A 19,642-nucleotide genomic window follows, 5' to 3' on the forward strand; every position below is an offset into this window, starting at 1 on the left:
TGATGTGTTTCATGCATAGACCTGATAGAACAGGCCTAAGTTTCCCACAGTGAAGCACTAGTGATGACCTTTTGCTTGCCGAGACAGGTTTATTTTAATGTCAGCACCATTCTATTTGTGATAACAGGATCGCACTAAAGAAACAAGTCAGCCACCTACATGCGCAACAGAACATGCCATTAATTTATTAATGGTTAATCCACATATCTTTATTAGAGAAAGTAAGGCAAGTAAGACGTCATGACTCATTTTTCCGAGGTCGTACAGTATTGTTTTATTTACAAGAAAATACATCTTCATCTTTCAACATAAAGTGACCTTAGCATGTGATTATTGAACGGAAAGATGTCTTTTATGTTGATGCACCTCTCTCGATGTTAAACAATAACACAGATTCCTACACGTACGCTAGGAGATAACAGTAAAAGAAGTCTGAGCTAATGTTACAGGAATTCAAAATATAGTAACTCCAAACTGTAGTAATCCCTGGCTTTAAGGGGGAATCAATGCATGCTGGGCCGTGGTACAAGACAGCCAAATCAATATCTCCAAAAAAGTAGAAACCAAATTACTCATTCTTTCATTTATGTCATAAATATTGATTTAAATATCTGATACCACAGGAGTAACATGAGATTTCTAACTGATGAGCATTTTCCTTTCCCGTAATCCCAGTTCACACACCACATGTACGGCAAATCTACACAACACCGTGGCTCTAGAAAAGTAACATGCACTAACAGAAAGGATGTATGACCTCACCACAAGCATTCAACCTCTTCGTAACCTTAGGATGTGTTTTCATCATACACGACGAATACATTCAACCTCTTAATTACAACCGGGGATAATAGAAAGAGACAGTTTCAAAGTATCAAAGTTTTGTTAGTAAGGATGTTATTACAGTATCTGGGTCGTACAAGCCAATACGCAGGCCTGACTTCAGTGTTTTCTATGCGGTGATAAGAACTGATGAGATCCTGTTTTTAAAAGCCAAGCAGTCAACACAGACATTCTTCCCCTAGGATTAATCTCTATCAAAGAGAACACAGGGAAGGCGTAGGGAAGGAACAAGATCTTGGTGCCGGAAGTTTTCTGGTTTCAGTTTATCGTATAAGTTGTATTGACCAATAGCAGTTGAGAGGGCTTTGGTTGCATGCGGGCAAACAGTTCATATCGACTGGCAAAAGAGGAAGAGCGTCCTGTCATACCCTGTTGGCAATAAACAATCAAACTAACATGTCAGCTTTGTCAAGAAAATACCGTAAACAAAGTTGTTGTAGTGGTTTTAAAATGTTAACTGAGTGTAAACTGCCTGATTCAACTCCGATCTTAGGTTGCTAGCCAGTCTAAACAAGGACAACGCTGCACAGAACGGGAAGCCTTGGCTCTGTTATCCAAATATCTGCTGGTTACCCCGGAAACCCCCCCAAGCGCTGGCCCCCCGAGACCAACGGATTATAGCTGATGGGATCTCAGACTGACCCAGGACTAACACTCGCCAGGATAGATCACTTACTGGACCACTACTGAATGGACCTTTCAGGGCAGAAATCAGAAACAAGCCATGGTTGCTTCCTGATTGGCTTTGTTGCTTTTCTAAGATAAGCAAGCAGTTAACAAAATAAATATCTGACTGTTTGTTGGACAGCGATATGCTGGGTAGGAAAAGCAACTTCCCGTGGCATTTATATATACCCATACTAGTTGGAAACCTGAATTCTCAGTTGCCCCTGAATGCAGCATGAGTGCAGATTTACAGCGGTATATTTGAAAGAAGCTGGAAAAAGTCGGGAAATATCAATAGCCTGTAATAACTACCCATGGACGCTTGGGGGCAGCAGAAACAACACTTGCAGACCAGCACCTTCTCAGTCGCTTAACCTGCAGCATAGTTTCTAATGTCCAAATATGGAGATACATGGGCTACTAATATTCAATTTCCACACTTTCTTCATATGCACTTGTCCTCACTCCATTGATGGGTAACATCACTCAAAAGAGTTAACAGTAGAGGTGTAGCCTTTGTTCAGTTTGGTTTTGTACCCTGATCAGAGGAGTCCAAACCAACTAAAAAGTAAAAGCAGATTGATAAAACACACCACTTTGACAGATATAAAATAACTAATGCGTAGCACAGTCACATTAACAGGGTATCTCATCGTTTCTTATCACATCTTATCAAGCTGAAGTCGTTTTTCGGACTTAGTATGTACTCACGCCGTTGCCTGTGAACATCAGGCACAGTTTTGGGATGACTGTCAGACTCTGTGTCATTCATCGGCTCGGAGTGGCCTCCTGTCAGCAGAGTCTGTCTGACAGCACAGGGGAGATTGTTGCAGGTCGGAAACTACAGTACAGAGCCCTGTCAAAGAGGCTCACTGTGCTATTTTTCCAAGGCCCGCAGCGATGCTCCCTTGCATACTAAATGAAAGCATAATAATGTTTAACAATTCATTTTGTACTATAGGATCATGACAGAGCTGATATTCCTTTTGATGTTAAACAAACACACTGACATTTTTAAACTTTACGTAGCCAGTTTTGTTCTTGAGTCACATTTTGAGGAAAAAAAAGAAAGTCTGCCCTTTACTAACCTGAGCAGAGCAGGGTTAGCATCAAAATGCCTAAAATGACCTTTTATTCAACTTGTCCACTAAAAAACAAAGAAGGGAGGTTTCAAGGTTTTAAGGTTTCAAACCTGCATCCGAGACATCCTGGATGCAGCCAGCGTATCAGGCTAAACCTCGACATGCAGATGCAGCATTCATAATCGGTATCGTAATAAATTAGATAAGGCTTGTGTAGTTGTTCGCCTAAAGTCTGAACTAATTTTCCCTCGAAGATAATAATGAGCTGATGTGCAGTTTGAAATACAGCAGTGCACCTGATTGTCCATTCTCTGCGACAAGAAGCCAGTGCTGACAGGGTGGGGTATAAACCTAACAGAAACACCTTAACAAAATAACGGTTGCATAAGGGACTTGGTATTATTTAACTGCGCTAGTCATTTTAACTTGGACGTGGCACAGAGAAGTCCTATGATTCCTGTCTGTCCCAGTATCTGAACCTTTTCCATATTTCACAACAGTCTTGTTTCGAACATGGTGCCACACATGTTAAATTATAGGTGAACCGTGGAAGAGATTTTGTGTCACCGAGCACTAATATCATTGTGCTTGGCTGGAATCTCAAAGCCGCGACGCGCCAAGCTAGCGAAACATGTACGAGAAACAGAAGTAATGCATGTAAAGAAACGTCCAAATACGCAAATATTTTTATCATCTAGAGTGAAAAAACTGATTCAGGAGAGGTTATTTAGATCTTCCAGTTTCCCCATATGAATGAAGAATAAAGAATACTGCCACCTGCTGGTGTGAAGACGTATTACTTCTTAACTAACTGGTGCTTGAACCTTTTTGGTCCAGGTCCAAGAAACGTGACCTGACGCAGTTGTCATTTGATGTTAGTTTGGTGTGTGCGGGCCTTAGGATTTTAGTATAATATGCCATGTTAACTTAAACCGACTTTACTGATCCTGCATGTTTCCGTGCATGTCCACAGGTTTGACCCACACAAACAAAAGCAGCCTCGAGCACAGCTCACAGGTGCCACAGAACGACACAGCATTTATGATTTTTTATTTTTTTTTTAAAGTGTATGTAAATGTAACAGACCACTTATTTCACAGTATCACGACTGCCGACATTTGCAACCAGCAGCTTCGGGAGCCGCCGCCGGCGGTGACAAATACGGAGGTTCAACGAGGAAACACAATCCGTCCTTGAGAACAGCTGGAGAAGCACGCGTACCTTATGTCAGCCATTAGTCAGGAGGCTGAAATGAATTCGAAATGAATCTTCTACCAGGCCCAAAGCCTGCAAAATATGAAAGCAGCTAAAGGTTCAATTAGTTTGACAATGAAATTCACCCGTAAACCGGTGATTTACAGACTCCTTCTCTCTGTTGCCACAGTCAACATGATGCTTAAAGAATCATGGCACAGCAGTGACGTCGACAAACCGACCAGTCGACTAGTCTGTACAACCCCTGCTATGGTGTAGCCTGACTCTTCTAATCAGAATGTGAGTCCAGTGACTCGTCGGGTATTTCATTAAGGGGGTGTGTACAGAGAACTGAACTACTCTGAAGGGCTCCAACAGCAGACATTTTGTTGTTGACAAATTAAAACTCAATGACGCTAAGATGACCAAATTAAACCTGTTTAAATGATTTGATTGGCCCTAAAGATGTTTGCTGGAGCACAGACTCCAGACCGACTATCCGCCACGAAACAACCGTAGTCTAGGAAGTTGGTCTGGCTCTCAGGATAATGTGTATATGCCCTATACTGAAATCCTAATTAGGTATAAGGTCACATATATTATGACATAACAATGTGAAAATGGAAAATAATAAGACTGCACTTTGTAAAGAGAATCAAAGAGCAACATTAGTGGCATCATCAAACTCGTGCGAAGGCTCCTTTCAGTGGCTGCCTCAGCTCATTGTCCAGTGAGATGTCATCTAGAGCACGAGCGGCACTGCCGACAAAAGCAGAGCCCCACGGACACGCAAGTATATTTTGTGTCAACACGGGATAGACGTCGGGCAGGTGGCCAGCGTGTGCACATGAATCTGACAGTCGCTGTACATTGTCTGGGCGGCTACCTGTTAGTCCACGGAAAGGTTTTCTACGCGCGTTTACTGGCTGACAGACTACCAGCGTCAGCCCGCTCCTCAGCCCCCTTTGAAGAGGACCTCTTTAGCTCTTTGTATTTGTGCAATAAACCAGAAACCGATGGTTTTGGAGTCAGACCCGCGTCACTAATTGTTCTAATAATAGACCCGGCAGAGTCTGCATACGAGTCTGCATCAGCGTTGCAAGGGTCTGCAGTGACCTAACCAAGACTAAGGGGAAGGGGTGGGAAGGCAAAGGGTTCGCACTGTGGCTATGTACACGAACTAAACAAAAGGCATATTCGGACATTATGAAAAATAGTCTCTCTTTTGACCCCTAAAATCTAAGAGGTCTCATTAGGTTGAGTAAAAACTAAACTCTATTGTTAAATCATAGAGGTAAAAACAAATCCTGTGCAGCCCGGCGGACCGGGCCTGGAATACTGCTTTGGACACGATAGTGGTTCCGTATTAAAAAGTTTTCCAGCTAGACGCAGCTATTTCACTACAGCAACAATCAAAAAGAGCCACCTAAGAGCAAAATTAAAGTGCTATAAAACTGCCAAACAAAATTCATGATCTAGGTTAATTTTGGGTTTCAGTACTTGTGCCACTTTGAACAGTGGCAAACTGATCCTAACAAATACGTACGTTAAAAATCAAACGTTAAAAATCAAACGTTAAAAATGTACCACCGAATATGCAGTGAGTGTGCGTTATAAGGGGGAGGGGGGGGGTAATACTTGAACTTCACCCTCTCCACTTCACTTCTCAGCCTGGATAAAGGAGCGTTTGAAAAGAAAGAGGAAGGAGAACTCAAAGACTTTCTTTCAGGGTTCGCCTACTTTAACAAGAGGGGCTTGAAATAAAAGTAAAAATCGAAAAAAAAAATACTTGCAAACAGCCTCTAGATTTCTTTTCCCCTCATCGCCTCTTTGTGTTCCACGCTCCTCATCTTCTTGTCCCCAATCCGGGCCTCTTCCCACCCTCCCTCCCTCCCCTTCTCTCTCTCTCTCACTCCTCAGCTGTTTTCAGGACAGAGTCGTCTCCCAGGATCTTGCAGAGCTCGTTGAGGCGGTGCTGCATCTCGGGAATGCCGGCCAGCTGGGTCTCCAGCCGCTGCTTCTCCTCGGTGAGGGAGAGCCGCGTTGCCGTGTCCAGCTGCTCAAAGCGCCAGCCTCCCTCTCCGTCAAACTGCAGCAGGTGAGTGTGGTACTTCCTGGAGGCGGAGAGAGGAGCGGTTTAAAGCGGGAGAGGAAAAATTCAGCACGCTCAGCAACTTACTCGCGAACTAGAGCAAGCTGAAATCACGGACAAGAATAGAATGATTCCGTAGCGTGACGCGTCTTACCACAGGGACGGTCTATGGGTGATGGAGAGCAGGGAGATGCCGGCATCCTTGGCAGCCTGGAAAATCTTTCCCTCCACGTCAATGCTCACAGCGCTGGTACACTCATCCAGTAGGGCATATTTAGGCCTGACAAACACGGGGGAGATGCTTTAATCATTTCTATGCATCCTCTAATGAGACTGGTTACTATTTATATATGTGAGGTCAAACTGTTACCTAAGATGAACTAACCACTTTCTTATCAGTAATTATAATTATTAGCATTTTTTTAAGTGTTTATAATAAGGACAAATGTTAATGTGGCAAGGTTAGCTATTAGCGCAGTGCTTGTCCGGAGTTTACAACCATACTAGTCCATACACATGCAGAGTGATGCTAAATCCTACTCCTAGCATGGCAACGTGCTCACAATGACAAGCTAATATTCATCATAAACGTTTTAGCATAATGGCTAAACACTTACTTTTATGTGTTAGCATGCTAACATATGCTACTTAGCATTAAACACAAAACATGACCAAGCTTCTGTGTGGGACACGCAAAGTAGTCTGATGTCAAAAACAGCAGAGAAATCTGCGATTAGCATGGCAAATTCTGACGTTATTTGCAAGTAAAATTTTACAAGATATAATCCTGAAAAGTGGCTGATGAAAAGATGATTATGTAAACAGCATGGAGACACGCTCACAGTGGCAACGCTAACACGCAGATGTCCAGCGGGGCATGTTTCCCTTCTTAGTTTTACAGTGTTACCATGCTAACACATGCTAACATTAGCACTCAACACAAAGTGTGGCCAAGGTTGTTAGCTGTGCTTTATTTTTGCAGGTGACAAACCAAAATATTAGATAAACTGAATTTTGACCCTATGGCAAATTTCCATTGAAATCCAACCTGATATTTACATATTTGAATTTTTGTTCTACGCTACATATCAAATATATATATATTTTTATATATATATGGCCCAATTTTTTGTATGCATTCTCGTATTTCAGAGTTTGTCATTTTGTTGACAATGACCCACCTTGCCCTCAGAGGCATGTCCAGTTATTTTTTTTATGTCCCTCTCCCATGATAAAAAATTAGCAGGACGTGAGAGAAAATAGCCCGCTCCAACCACTGATGCTGACTGGATTTTTTGGAAATGGGGTTGGCCTCTCTAGCTTGTCAATGTACATCGACAAGTGCCTGAATGAGCTCTTGTGTTCTAATGGTCTAAATACATGTTCACATTTGTTTAGCACTTAAGGGGGCATGGAATCACATATGTTAAATTCATTCATTTTGATGTAAATTTTTTACAAAAGTACAGTCTCCTGAAGTCCTACGATCACACAATCAACTAGGGCTGAAATTTAGAATATGCAAGTATTTCAGTGAGTGCCCTGTAAAAGATTAAAAGCAACACTTCAGACAGCAAAGGGGGACCAGTTTGGTTTGGTTTCAGAGTAACTGCAGGCCTCTGCTTACATGTGGTAGAACATGCGGGCCATGCCCATCCTCTGCTTCTCGCCTCCTGACAGCACGTCCTTCCAGTCCAACTCAGCATTCCAACCTGGACGAACAGATAAGGCAGAGAAGACGATGACATTTTAGCATGGCGGAGGCTGAGTGCTAATATGTTTTGGGGTAATCTAAATCAGACCAGAGAACGGCGTTTAAAGCCCATCAGTGAATTCTATCAAAGGGAAAGTGGAAACTGCGCCGTAGGCCTCTGTAAAGAGTTCATCAAAAATACATTAAAAGCAACTTAATGCACAAGTAAAATGCGAACAGGCTGTTTTTTACGAAGCTATCAGGATCAATGGCAGTCATAAAACCTCTGAAGGCCTGCTGCACGGTACGAAGTTTCACGGAATAAGGAGAAAATCCTTCCCAGCTACACGGCACTGGGGCATTGCATCCACATCCATGAGTCGTGATGGATGCGTGAGGTAATTTGCGTCTGCGATCAAGACCTTTCCCAACGTTTTCACAGTGAAGCCATTCATCCATTAAACCCTATTGCGGCACTAAGCTTGGTGGAGTAGCTGGTTCGCAACAATAGCTCTGTTTGTGTGGCAGCCAGAGGAGAGTGGCTGCCAATTAGCCACAGACCCACATTTAGGAAACACAAGTCATACACAAGATCAAGCTTTCTACTACGTACACAACCTTTGGTCTTAAACCACAGCAACTTGTACGATATTAACAGAGACTATAATCCATAGCTTATCTATTGTGTACTACGTTTGTCCAGTGTGTCAAGGTTTCTGATTGTGGTTCTGTCTATTGCTGGTTGGGTTACGATGGTTATTTTGTCTGATAGATACTTTTATCAGAGGTATTTTAGCCATTTCACTCGTTTTGCCTAGTTGTGCTTAAACCTTAAATCTGCTGCTTTCAGTTGCCTTTCACACCAATAAATGAAACCACTTTGATAGTCTGTCAACAGTTGTCTTTTGTACTTCCTCACCTCCCTCTCTGGTGACAATGTGATTGAGGTTCACTATGTCCAGGATGGCTTCCAGGTCCTTGTCACTCATGCCCCTGGCAGCCATGTCCTCCACAGAGTCTGGGTAGATGACCTGGTCGCGCAGCGTCCCCATCGACATGTATGGCCTGGAGAGACACACGTACACACATAAAGAACGAGCACTTAAAGAAGAAGGCGATCATTTTGCTTCAGTCGTTTCTCTATTAGATGCTTTGGATTCCATTTCAGCTGCCAGGTGGCCGTCTCATCCCGGGTATAAAATATTCAATGCTCTGCAGGAGAGAGTCAGCTGAGTCTACAGTTTTAAGCAGCCGGGGATACGATTACATTTAGGTTTGTCTTGGACTAGGTCAGGTCATTTCACTGAAAGGATTACAGTCCTCTTCTTGTACTTTTGGGGGATTTCTGGCTCATGCTGCCTGCACTGACACCACAAATGGTCATGTGACTCCAACAGATGCTGCATGCTAACTGCTTGTCCTCCTTGTTGCTCCGATCATTAGCTTGCTAAACTCTTTCTGTGCGTCAACTGATCCCCAAGGCAGCGCTCTCAAGACTTAAATCTGATGAGCGCCGAGCATTTCATCTACACAACTTCCTGTGTCGTAACTACGAGCTGCCAACTTCCATTTAAAGGCAGCAGTGTTGAAACAGATGGTTCACTGTGGAGACGGCGGAGGAATGTTAACGATGCAATTCACAGTTAACAAAACAAACATGCATTCATTTATTTTTTTTACAATTCTACGGGGTCATAATAAGTTTATACTTTGGGTAATCCTATACCTCTAAGAGCATTAGCACAGCTCACTGGAGCAAACCCTTTGCTGTGGGAACACATGGTTGATTTATTTTTAGATAATGACAAATAAATTGTCATCTTCATCAGTCAGATGTCAAGCCTAAGCTGGATGGTAAATATTTCACTGTGTCCAGAGCTCTGGTTTCTCTGTAAACTCAACACAAACAGGTCCTGTTACAGTGGATTGGATTCCTGGTAGGGTTCACCGGTGCTACGATCAAACCCTGCAGTTCTTTCAGCACACTTCTCTGCTGCGATCCGCTGGATCGGGCGGATGAGGCGTGCGTTTGCGTACCTCTGAGGGATGTAGAACATGTGCTGAGGGGAGGGTTTGTACAGCCGTCCGCCGTAGACGGGCCACAAGCCGCTGAGGATCCTGAACAGAGAGCTCTTTCCACAGCCGTTAGGCCCTGTGATCAGCAGGTGCATGCCCTCTTCCACCTGAAAAAGGGAAAGAAATTGTGTCAATAGAAAGCCGACAGAAAGCACGAGTGGGCGTGCAGATTTTCATGTGCAGCATAAGAGGACGCAAGGCGAGTGGAAATAATCTCCAAAGAGATCCTTGCTTTTTAACAGCTGCACATGTTCGTTCTTTGTCTGAATGGAAACCACAGCGAGTCACAGCTGGAAACCAGATCAGATTCTCCTGCAGCAATCAGGGAAACATAGCAGCGTCACAGCATACATTACATTCTGGCTTTTAAAAGTGCAGCATAAATACCTAGGCTTGAGAACTTTAATTGTCACACAAGTCACACGAAAATTTGGTGGGCAGGAATCTCTGGTATGTTCACGTGTTTATACAGGTAATAAATATATTAAAAAAATAAATATAAATGTAAAATAGATGATAAAATGTCAGTTACAATATAAATATGGAGCAGTTTTTGTAAACAAAAATGATAAAAATTAGGGATGTCCGATATTGACTTTTTGCCGATATCCGATGGCCGATATTGTCCAAATTCTCAATTTCCGATTCCGATATCAACCAATGTGGCATACCGATATATGCAGGTGTTTGTCTGTGTCCAGACTAATTTTAGGTAGCAAGCAACCTGTTAGTCACACTAGCTACGCAGTAAAACTTATAACGATATGAACAGATATTACAAAAATATATATATATAATATAATATATATAAGGCTAATATCGGCCGATATTATCAGTTGGCCGATATTATTGGACATCCCTAATAAAAGTTATGAAAAAAAAAAAAACAAAACAAAACAATAAAGCTCTCCCAAAAAAACATCTAATACCTACATAAAGTTTGCCTTGAGAAGCGGATGGCTTTGTATTTGTGGCTGAACCAGCAGCTCAGACCTTGTGGAGAACTACTGGCGGATATGGGCGTGTTTTAGGTGTGACAACAAGCTATAGTAAGAGGAGTGAGCTGGTTGGTTGGAAGCAACAATCATGTGCCAAGTTTCTGCCCTTTTACAAACAGCTTTCAAAGTCAACTTCAAGTTGCTTAGGATGAACATTTGAATTTGCTCCGGTATATTTTCAAATAAGCTGCCTGAAGCTCACATATCCCGGTCAGATATCCCAATACATTGAAACCAATAAAAGTGATATTAAAGACGAGATCATATACAGGGAGAAAAATGAATCAACTATATTTTTGCCTGCTGATCAGTGATTCTCTCCTTCTGTGCATGAAATATTATAACTATCTAACATTTACATGAAGCCTTTAACTCAAGGCTATGAGCACAGCGTCAGCATTGTTTCCCAGTGTGTTGCAGATAGCAGTCTGAACAGACGTCCGTTGGCAAGAGCTGCGAGCGGCGTTTGTAAAAGATAAGATACTATCGCATGAGTATTTTTTTAGGCACCAACAAAGTTTTGTCTTGTGCTGAGGCTACAGCCTTGATTCTACACATGGTTAAACAGCTTGCGTCACCAGGGTGGCGTGGCTTCGCTGCAACAGCTAACTCAGTTATCCACCAATATAGGACAGGGCCTTGGGATCTGGTGACTTTTAAGTTCTGGTGCAGGGAGGGTGTACACCTTTCTTCCTCTGTTGTAACATAAGCTGAACATCATGACAGTCAGAAAGAACTGTTATATTAGAATGTGTTGAGTGTACCTAATGAACTGGCAAGTGAGTTAGTTCTTTAGAAGAGCCGGGGCTCTAGACACACCACATGTTATGCAAATAGGAAGAGACATTTGAATGCGGATGGTTGGGACAGTGACATTTGACTCTGTCAGCACTGATGTGTGATCTGCAGCAACACAAAGCGCCACATCAGCACATCAACGCCCAGAGGATGTGTCTTATTCCTAATGAGGCCACGTGGGATTATTCTTTAACAGTAATAAACGCCTCACGGACCAGGGGGAGTTCAGTGATGACGTCGGACGAGCAGCAGACTATCGGTTTTAGTAGAACACAACAGATCAGAAGGAAACAAAGTACGGGCGTTTCACCTTAAAGTTCAGGCAAGACACCACTACGTCCCCGTTGGGTGTGATAATTGGGACGTTGTCGCACACGATGCCGTTGTCCACGTCGATCACTTCACCTGCAGGGACAAAAGGAGAGGGGGAGGAGAAGGATCAGAAACACACTGTGTATTAGATCAGGAATGAAGGATTAGCCTCTGCGTAGGCATAAGCGCGGATATTGACCGGGTTAATACTTACGTAGCAGGAATTATGGGGTTAAAAATAAAAATCCCTCGTAGCCATGTGCCTCATTTATCTCTTAGCTTAACAGTTCTCTGCAACATGAGATGCATCCAAGGTTCAAATGGATGTTTACGCAAGGATATTCATACGGCGTATCAACTTTCGGCCTGCTGACTGCTTGTAATATACAGTATGCCAATGGTCCGGAGATTACCACATATAAGAGTTTGTTCAGACAGTGCAGCTTATGAGGCACACAAATGGAAGGTTTGACTAAAACTATGTCTGTTGCGATTACTCTGTTGGAAGAAACTTTTGTGCGCAACAAGCAAGGAAACCAACACCAACCTGTCCATGAGGTTGTGGGCCACATCCACACGTACCAAAACAATCTTTTTTCTCCAGTTTTGATTGGCGTCATTTCGAGAGTTTCTCAAAGACTGATCCATTGTAAAACCTAGTTGTAGAAGGACTGTAGTACATATCCCAGGCCTATGCATAGCACTGTTTCTGCTAGGGCTTTTTTAGGGGTTTCTTGTCCTAGCTACCTAACAACGGTGGTCAATATAATATATGCAGCACCGTCACAAGCCTGTAGTCCAACACTGATGTTGTTGTTGTTATAAGACGTTGGGGGCTAGAGGGGCAAGATGGTGGGATGATGACATCATTGTATTTGCAACCACATGAATGAAAAAAAAAAAAGCTGGAAACCTGGATTCAAAAAGATGCGGATCCAGTCACCAAAAAATCTGGATATCTGGATATGACGGTCCTATCAGTGTAAACGTGGCCTTAGTCTGCTTCTTGTTAAATGGGCTCAGTTAACCTACGTGTTTTTGTCCGGGTGTCAGAACTACTGTCTCCTTGCAGCATATCTTGATTTGCGTGTGAATCTGAGAGCTTTGTAAGCTCTTTGGGTTCTGGACTGATAAAATATCGCCACAAATCCAACAAGCACCTTTAGCAAGTCTATTTTAACCCAACTTCCATCTCATCTATGACCTCAGTGGTGATGTTTGCTAATTTAGAAGATCTAAAGAAAATGTGGGCAGAGTGGTTGTCAGCATGCTTTGGGCTGTTTGACCTGACCTCTCAAACTTGATGTGGTAAGACCTGGCCAAACCAACCGACCGGTTACACTGACGCCTGTTTCTTCCCCTCTTCATTTTCAAGGATGTGTTCAGCAGAACGGGCCTACCCTTAATCTCCAGCGGTCCATCTATGTGCATCTCAGGCTTGCTCTTCTTCTCCGTCCCCGTCGTGGCCGTGAGGGAGGAGCGCTTGTAAACCCCCTTCTGGACGTCCTCGAACACCACAAACATGTTGTGGACTCTTGCGGTGTAGCCTGCCAGCTCCGTGACCTGTCACAACAAACACACACATGGGGGGTGCGAAGGTCATTTTTCGGTCAGATGTTAGAGAAACGTTAGCGTGTTCCACGAGTGCACAGGCGGTCATGCAGGTCAGTGTCACGGCCATGTGCTGATAAACCTGGAACTGCCTGAGCAAATGAGATAGAGCAGTGATTGTAAAGCAGGGCTACTTTAACCGTCCTTATCAGTCGTGATTGAGAGGGCATAAAAAGTATGCAAAAAAGAACGGATAAATTCTCAGCTGGTGTTGGAACTGTACTTCTTCTATTGACACACTCCATTCCCCAGCCCTTTACCTTAATCAATTAGGGCTCCACAAACACACATTTGTATGGCTATCTTTGTGAGGACTGTAAATGCCATAATGCACTCCTACCTGCTCGTCCAGTACCTAATCCTGACCCTAAAACCAAATCTTAAAGTTTATACTACCCACATAGACACACAGCTTTTGCAGATAATTTATAATGACAAGTATTAAAGTATATTAATACATAATTACACTTATCAGGCATAACATTATGGCCCCGGAATGAATGGACCATGAATGGACATGGTCCTTCTAAGGGTGTCTGGTGACAGGATGTTTGTTAGTGGGGGTCTCTGTGAGGACATACCAGAGATACTTGTGATCTAGGGAATTTGGACACCAGGTCAACACCTTGTGCACCTCATAATGAAAAAATAAAGATATAACTTTTAGAAAATGAGACAAGCGCAGAAAGTATTTATCACCTGATGGTAAAAGGAGCGAAACGTGTTTACGGGCATCTGGAGGTTGTTGCTTCGGCTGTTAGCGGTGCACCCTGCAGCGAGGCAATGAAGGCTGTTGACACAGCTTTATTACATTAAACAACAAGCGCCACTTCTGAGAACTCATGGACACCATGTGGCTGCTGGTAATACCCCTGCAAGAAAAGCTTGCAGAGTTATATGCGGCAGAAGACCCATCGAATGAGACCTGACTGTCTCTGAAACGATCCACTTCCGTCTAATGCCATTGCCCGCTGTGCGCAAGCAAAAAAAGCTTGCAAATGAGCTCTTCCCCAGGCATAAACAGCCGTGTGCTGCACGAAACAGGCCGGTGCTGATCGGGGGCATTGTGAGGTTCCTCTTTCACGGAGTAAGTGTATTAGCGGAGATATAGTAAATCGGGCCAGTGCATCCTTCCTAGTTCATCTTATTCGTGTTCAAATAAAAAAAGTGAGAAGAGATGCAGAAGTGCGGGGCTGAGCGATCAACAGATGGAGGATTATTCACAGCTAGGCTAAGCCCTGAGAGAAGGAGCTCTGGAAACACACCAGGGTTCCCTGCCGCCAGACCTACAGTGACTCTTAGAGTGGCAGCAGACTCCAGCTTCGGGAATCAACGCCCATTAACACTTTCTGTTCAATCCTATTCCTATAGATAGATTTAATGCAGTCAAGAGAACAACCTTGACCCGGCTGACACTAAGTGGAACATGATGAGATTTACTAAGCTTTGAACAAAACGATTATATTCGTGAACATTGGACAAAACCTTGACATCATGATTTGATGTCTTCCTCCAATTAAACCTAGATTGTTTTTGGAGCAAATGTTCTGGTCTGACCGTAAACCACTTTTCTACCTTAGGCAATCCTAGGTTCTACCGGGTCCCAAGCAAAGACGTCCAAAGGGTGGGATAGAAAGTGGCTCCTAGGAGGGAGGGTGCACTGTAGGGCCTTCGTAGGTTTATGGAATTTTCTAGTCATTGCAAAAATGTGGTTCTAGGTTCGAAGCCATCGACGGACTGGGAACTTTCTTTGTCACCCTGAGTCTGCGGGGGTTCTCTCTGGGTACTCCGGCTTCCTCCCACCGTCCAAACACATGCTCGTTGGGTTAACTGGTGATTCTGACTGGTGATTTTTTTTTTACACAGGGCCCCAAACAATTGCTTGGTTTTCCCCTGTTCACTAAAACATTTCGAAACCACTGGCAGAAGTTGCCATCTGAGGTACTCGCTATTGGGAGCAAATTTGCCAAAGGACTCTTCTAAGGGCCTTCGGTTTGCCAGGGATTGAACAACCGACCGTGCAATTAGTGGACAACCCGTTCCCCCACCTGAGCTTCGGTTGTTTATCTTTCAAATGAGCCCCCAGGCGATTATTTTTCAACACCAATAAACGCCACGCAGCTCATTAGCAAGTTGCGTGCAAAACTCAAAAATAACCAGGGCACAATTGTACAAAAAAATATCCAGAGCTTTTGGATCCACTTTGCGAATCTGTTCTCAGAAGATATTTGAGAGAGGAGGCAACTAATAGCCTATTTGTAGACAGGAATGGAACAGGCTTTCTAAGAAAGAAAAGAGAAAGATGAGTAACACACCACCATGAGCTGGGACCTGTTACAGGCCCATCTGACCACACACACACACACATACACACACAACAAACAGATATAGAAGCTGTGCGCTGTCAAATTAAACAGGCAGAGTGTCTGGAGGCGGGAGTTGGGCAAACTGCCTCAGGAATGTGCTCCATCTCTGCTGCCTGTTAAATTGTACACATCTCTCGGTGATGCATGCAGGGGCTTGCTGTTCTACATCTGAACCTGTCTCAGACTCAGAACAGCTCTGCGAGCAGGCCAAAACTCGTATCCTCCAGCGAAGTGTTTTGCACAGCGAAACGACGGTCCTGACATCCTGCCGTGCTTCAAAAATCACATAAACCGATTCTCTCACGGCTGCCTTGTGTATCGTAAGCCTAAGCCGACTGTGAAGTCAAGCCTTTCTGCACGCTCACATTCGGATGTGAGTACAGCGATACAATAGGAAGTTTCTGAGAGGAGGTGACACAGTTAAGGAAGCAGACAACAACCCGCTAACATTTTTAAAAGAGTTTCAATTCCTCCACTTCACCACAGGCGCAGACTGTCGGGGCTCGCTCGCTGGCAGACTCGCTGTGAACTCACCTCGCTACGACACGTTTTACAAAAGAAATTAACAACAGCTGCATTTCAAAACGCAGGGTGGCGTGTGGTCAAATGTAGACCAGCGCAAACGAGCAAATGCTCCGCAGCCAAATCCTCTTATGGACCTCAAAATGCAGCCTGAGAGGGAGAATGCATGAATGGGTCCTGCTATTTTCTTTTTTTTTTTTTTGGATTAAAATGCAACGAGAGATCGGGGATTTGGCCGTCAATGAACAAGGCTTTTTATTCACCGATTTCTTTCTTTCTGCTTTTATAAGCCGGGATCCCTGCTCGGGAACGGCCAGTTTCACAACTGGAAGGAGAGAGTCGGACATACTATATTTATCTGCCAATCCTTCAGAATGTGCACTGATCCATCCCATCCGCCCATCTGTCCGACCACGTGTCCCTCCTCCGAACACTGGTCACTGAAGTAACCGGGCTGCCAGTTTATTTCTTTAGAAAGAACACAGAACATCGAAGACAACATCTGCGCCTCGCAGAAAGCTCAGCTCTGGTTGTGGCCTTGTGCAACCTTTGATCAGGAAATGCCTTAGTGCCAGCTACTAGCACAGACCCACAAACTTCTTTCATTTTCACTGCCATGAATCTGACGCGTCTCAGCTTGACAATGGTGTCCTACTTCCTCAGCACTGGACGGACAAACACAAATAAACTGCTGAATTTTGGGCAAAAGTTACTTAAGTTCATGCAACAACAGAGGACCTCTTCTCATAATGAAGCTTCAACTGAGCTGCGACTCTTACAAACAAAATTGCTACTTTGAATCAAACAGTCTACGCTCATAAAACGCAATTATAAATAGCGAAATATGTTATTTTTTAATTTCACAGCTACGAGATAGAAGTTGCATCTACTGACAGTTTTCAAAGTGGGTTTTAAGTGCAACACCCCAGAGCGCAGCACATTTCTAAATGCTACTCAGCAGACCACAGTTTCAATTCAATTTAGACGTTCGGAACCAACTAACATCTGACATTTCTGCTTTAAAAGAACGACGCTATTGTCAAAGTATTTGCCACTTTGTTTCCATTAAACAAACCTACGTTCCATTAAATAAAACTATTAATGGATAAACAGTCTTTGCATCTTTTCAGATGCAAATTGTAAAAAAAAAAAAAAAAAAAACTATATACGTCACACAGTGAACAGAACACGTACCTCTTTGTAGGAGGACATGATCCTCTCGATGGCATCGGCTCCCGAGGCCAGGAGGTTGCGAGCGGTGGTGAACGCCTCCGTCCTCTCACTCACCAACACCTGCGTCTGCCCATCTGCTGTTTCTGGAGGAGGGAGACACACAAAGGTCAGAGAGGAAGGCGGCTGGTTTGATATGCTGGAACAGTTTTATACTGTAAGTGGAAGTGTGTGCTGTGTGTTATCATTCACACTTGCACCTGAGAGCACGAGGATGCCTCTACAAGAAGCTATTTAAATATTGGCACTGCATTAGCATGGGCAAACACACAGGACTCACGTCTAGCTTTATTTCTGATGCTGAAGGGCCGTCAGGAAGGTGTGGGTGGAAGCCACTGTTTTAACACTTGCTGATCAGCTCCCACTGAAGGGGAAGCTGCAACTACTTACCCTCACATTCACTCTAAAATGTTCTCACGCCGTGGAACTATTACGGTCGCACTCACGCCCCACACGAACAAGTGAAAAACGACCCGGGGGGGCCCCTCCTCACCGTTGTCGGCGAAGCCCGTGGCCGTGATGATGGGCACGGCCACCATGACGAGGCCGCTGCTGCTCCACACGTACTTCATGAGGAACTGCTCGATCATGATGTACCAGAGGCGCTTGGACAGGATCAGGTTCATCTGCTCCGCCAGGGCTCGGTAGCACTTCTGGAGCTGACACATCTCCACCTGCAGTGCACAGTGCGTTACAGTGCGCGGCGTAGTGTTTCAACATCATTGTTATTTTCAGATTTTTCTTGGTGAGGGACCATTGATTGGGCTTGTTTGCAGACGTATCCCCATTGTGCAGAAATTGTGACTATAAGGTTACTTAGAATAACCTTTGTTGCTATGTTTTATGGACAATTCAGGACAGTAAACAACCCCATTCCAGTGTTAAGTACAGTGTAATAAAAACATCCAGCCTATGTGTTATAGTCAGGTACATAACCAATGGCCCTATAATGGTTTATTATTAATGTAATGAATGAACTTGCATTGTAAGTGCACCGCCACTGTAAATGCATACCTTGTGTCCTCTGTAGAAAGCTATTTCCTCAGCATTAGCGATGATCCTGGAGTGCACATAGCGCAGGTAGCCCTTCCTGTGCGCCTCCTCGGCCACCAGCTTGCCAAATTTGGGCGAGCACGCACGCAGCACCTTAGCCGTGGCAAAGACCACCAGCCCGGCCAGCAGGGTCGGCCCGGTGGCGTTGGCCCCCCTGGACCTGGCGGTCTGGATCAGCGTGTAGGAGGTCAGCACCACGTCCAGTATCGGCTTGGTGAGGTTCGAGTAGAGGTGGGCCACCGACTGGGAAAACATCATCACGTCCTCCGTGAGAGACTGGTCCGGGTTGGCCAGCCTCCCGTCCATGTTGCTCACTTTGTAGTAGGTTTGATCGGTGAAGTAGGTCCTGTAGGCATGGTTCACCAGCCGGGTGCGGAAGGCCAGAGCCAGTTTGCACTCCAGGTACCGGATGGCGCTGTTGACGAACGTGGCCGGGATGGCAATGAGGAGCCATTTGATCAGCTGGAGGATGAAGCGCTTGGGTTTTTTCTCCACGATCGTTTTGACGATCTTTCCGTCCAAGCTCGCCACGTAAATAGACAGAAACGTCCTAGATATCAGCGCCACTGAGTGCAAGGAGAGCAGACCGAGCTCTTTAGAAACAAGCTTGGGGAAGAGGATTTTGCCAAGTTCAAGGATCTGTTTGAAAAATTCGGCATTTACGCCGGGGGAAACCTTATGATGATGTGCCGCGGAGTCGATCGTGGTCTTCCCCGAACAGGTGGAGCCGTTCTCGGCCTTTGAACCCCGGCGGCTGCTCCGGGGATCCTTGTTTTTGCAGAGCTGCCTGCAGATGATGGGGTATAGCGTCCTGACACCGTAGGCAGCAGCCGCAAGGAACACGGCTCGCTTCGCCGCAGTCGTGCGGTCCCATCTCACTTTGGACGCCGCATCGAGGATGTTGGACATTTTTTCAAACCTTAGTCGTCTCTGCTAACGGTCCTTTCAGCACCCATCCCCCAGACCCGGCTCACTGCGTCGACATAAATAAGGGAGAGAGGGACTTCTGATGGCTGGATTGATGTGAAGCGAGTCCGGTACATGTACCGCTACATCCTGCTCCTTTTTGTGCCAGTGTAAAACGCGAACATTTACGACAGCTGCAC

At 44.6% G+C, this 19,642-nt stretch overlaps 1 protein-coding gene across 1 annotated transcript; it reads right to left on the reverse strand.

Annotated features, from left to right (window-relative positions):
• Positions 1 to 248: 248 nt before the first annotated feature.
• On the reverse strand, positions 249 to 19,599 carry LOC124999783 (ATP-binding cassette sub-family D member 2-like). Its single transcript, XM_047574830.1, has 10 exons — positions 18,498 to 19,599; positions 17,977 to 18,157; positions 17,448 to 17,569; positions 13,155 to 13,317; positions 11,753 to 11,847; positions 9,608 to 9,753; positions 8,490 to 8,635; positions 7,505 to 7,589; positions 6,032 to 6,157; positions 249 to 5,899 (listed from the first exon to the last, which is right to left on the reverse strand). Exons 1-10 carry the CDS (start codon positions 19,443 to 19,445, stop codon positions 5,695 to 5,697), a joined length of 2,217 nt encoding a protein of 738 aa, XP_047430786.1. The 5' UTR covers positions 19,446 to 19,599; the 3' UTR covers positions 249 to 5,694.
• Positions 19,600 to 19,642: the final 43 nt, after the last annotated feature.

Source organism: Mugil cephalus, chromosome 22 (genome assembly GCF_022458985.1).
Source record: "Mugil cephalus isolate CIBA_MC_2020 chromosome 22, CIBA_Mcephalus_1.1, whole genome shotgun sequence".
Lineage (NCBI taxonomy): Eukaryota > Metazoa > Chordata > Actinopteri > Mugiliformes > Mugilidae > Mugil > Mugil cephalus.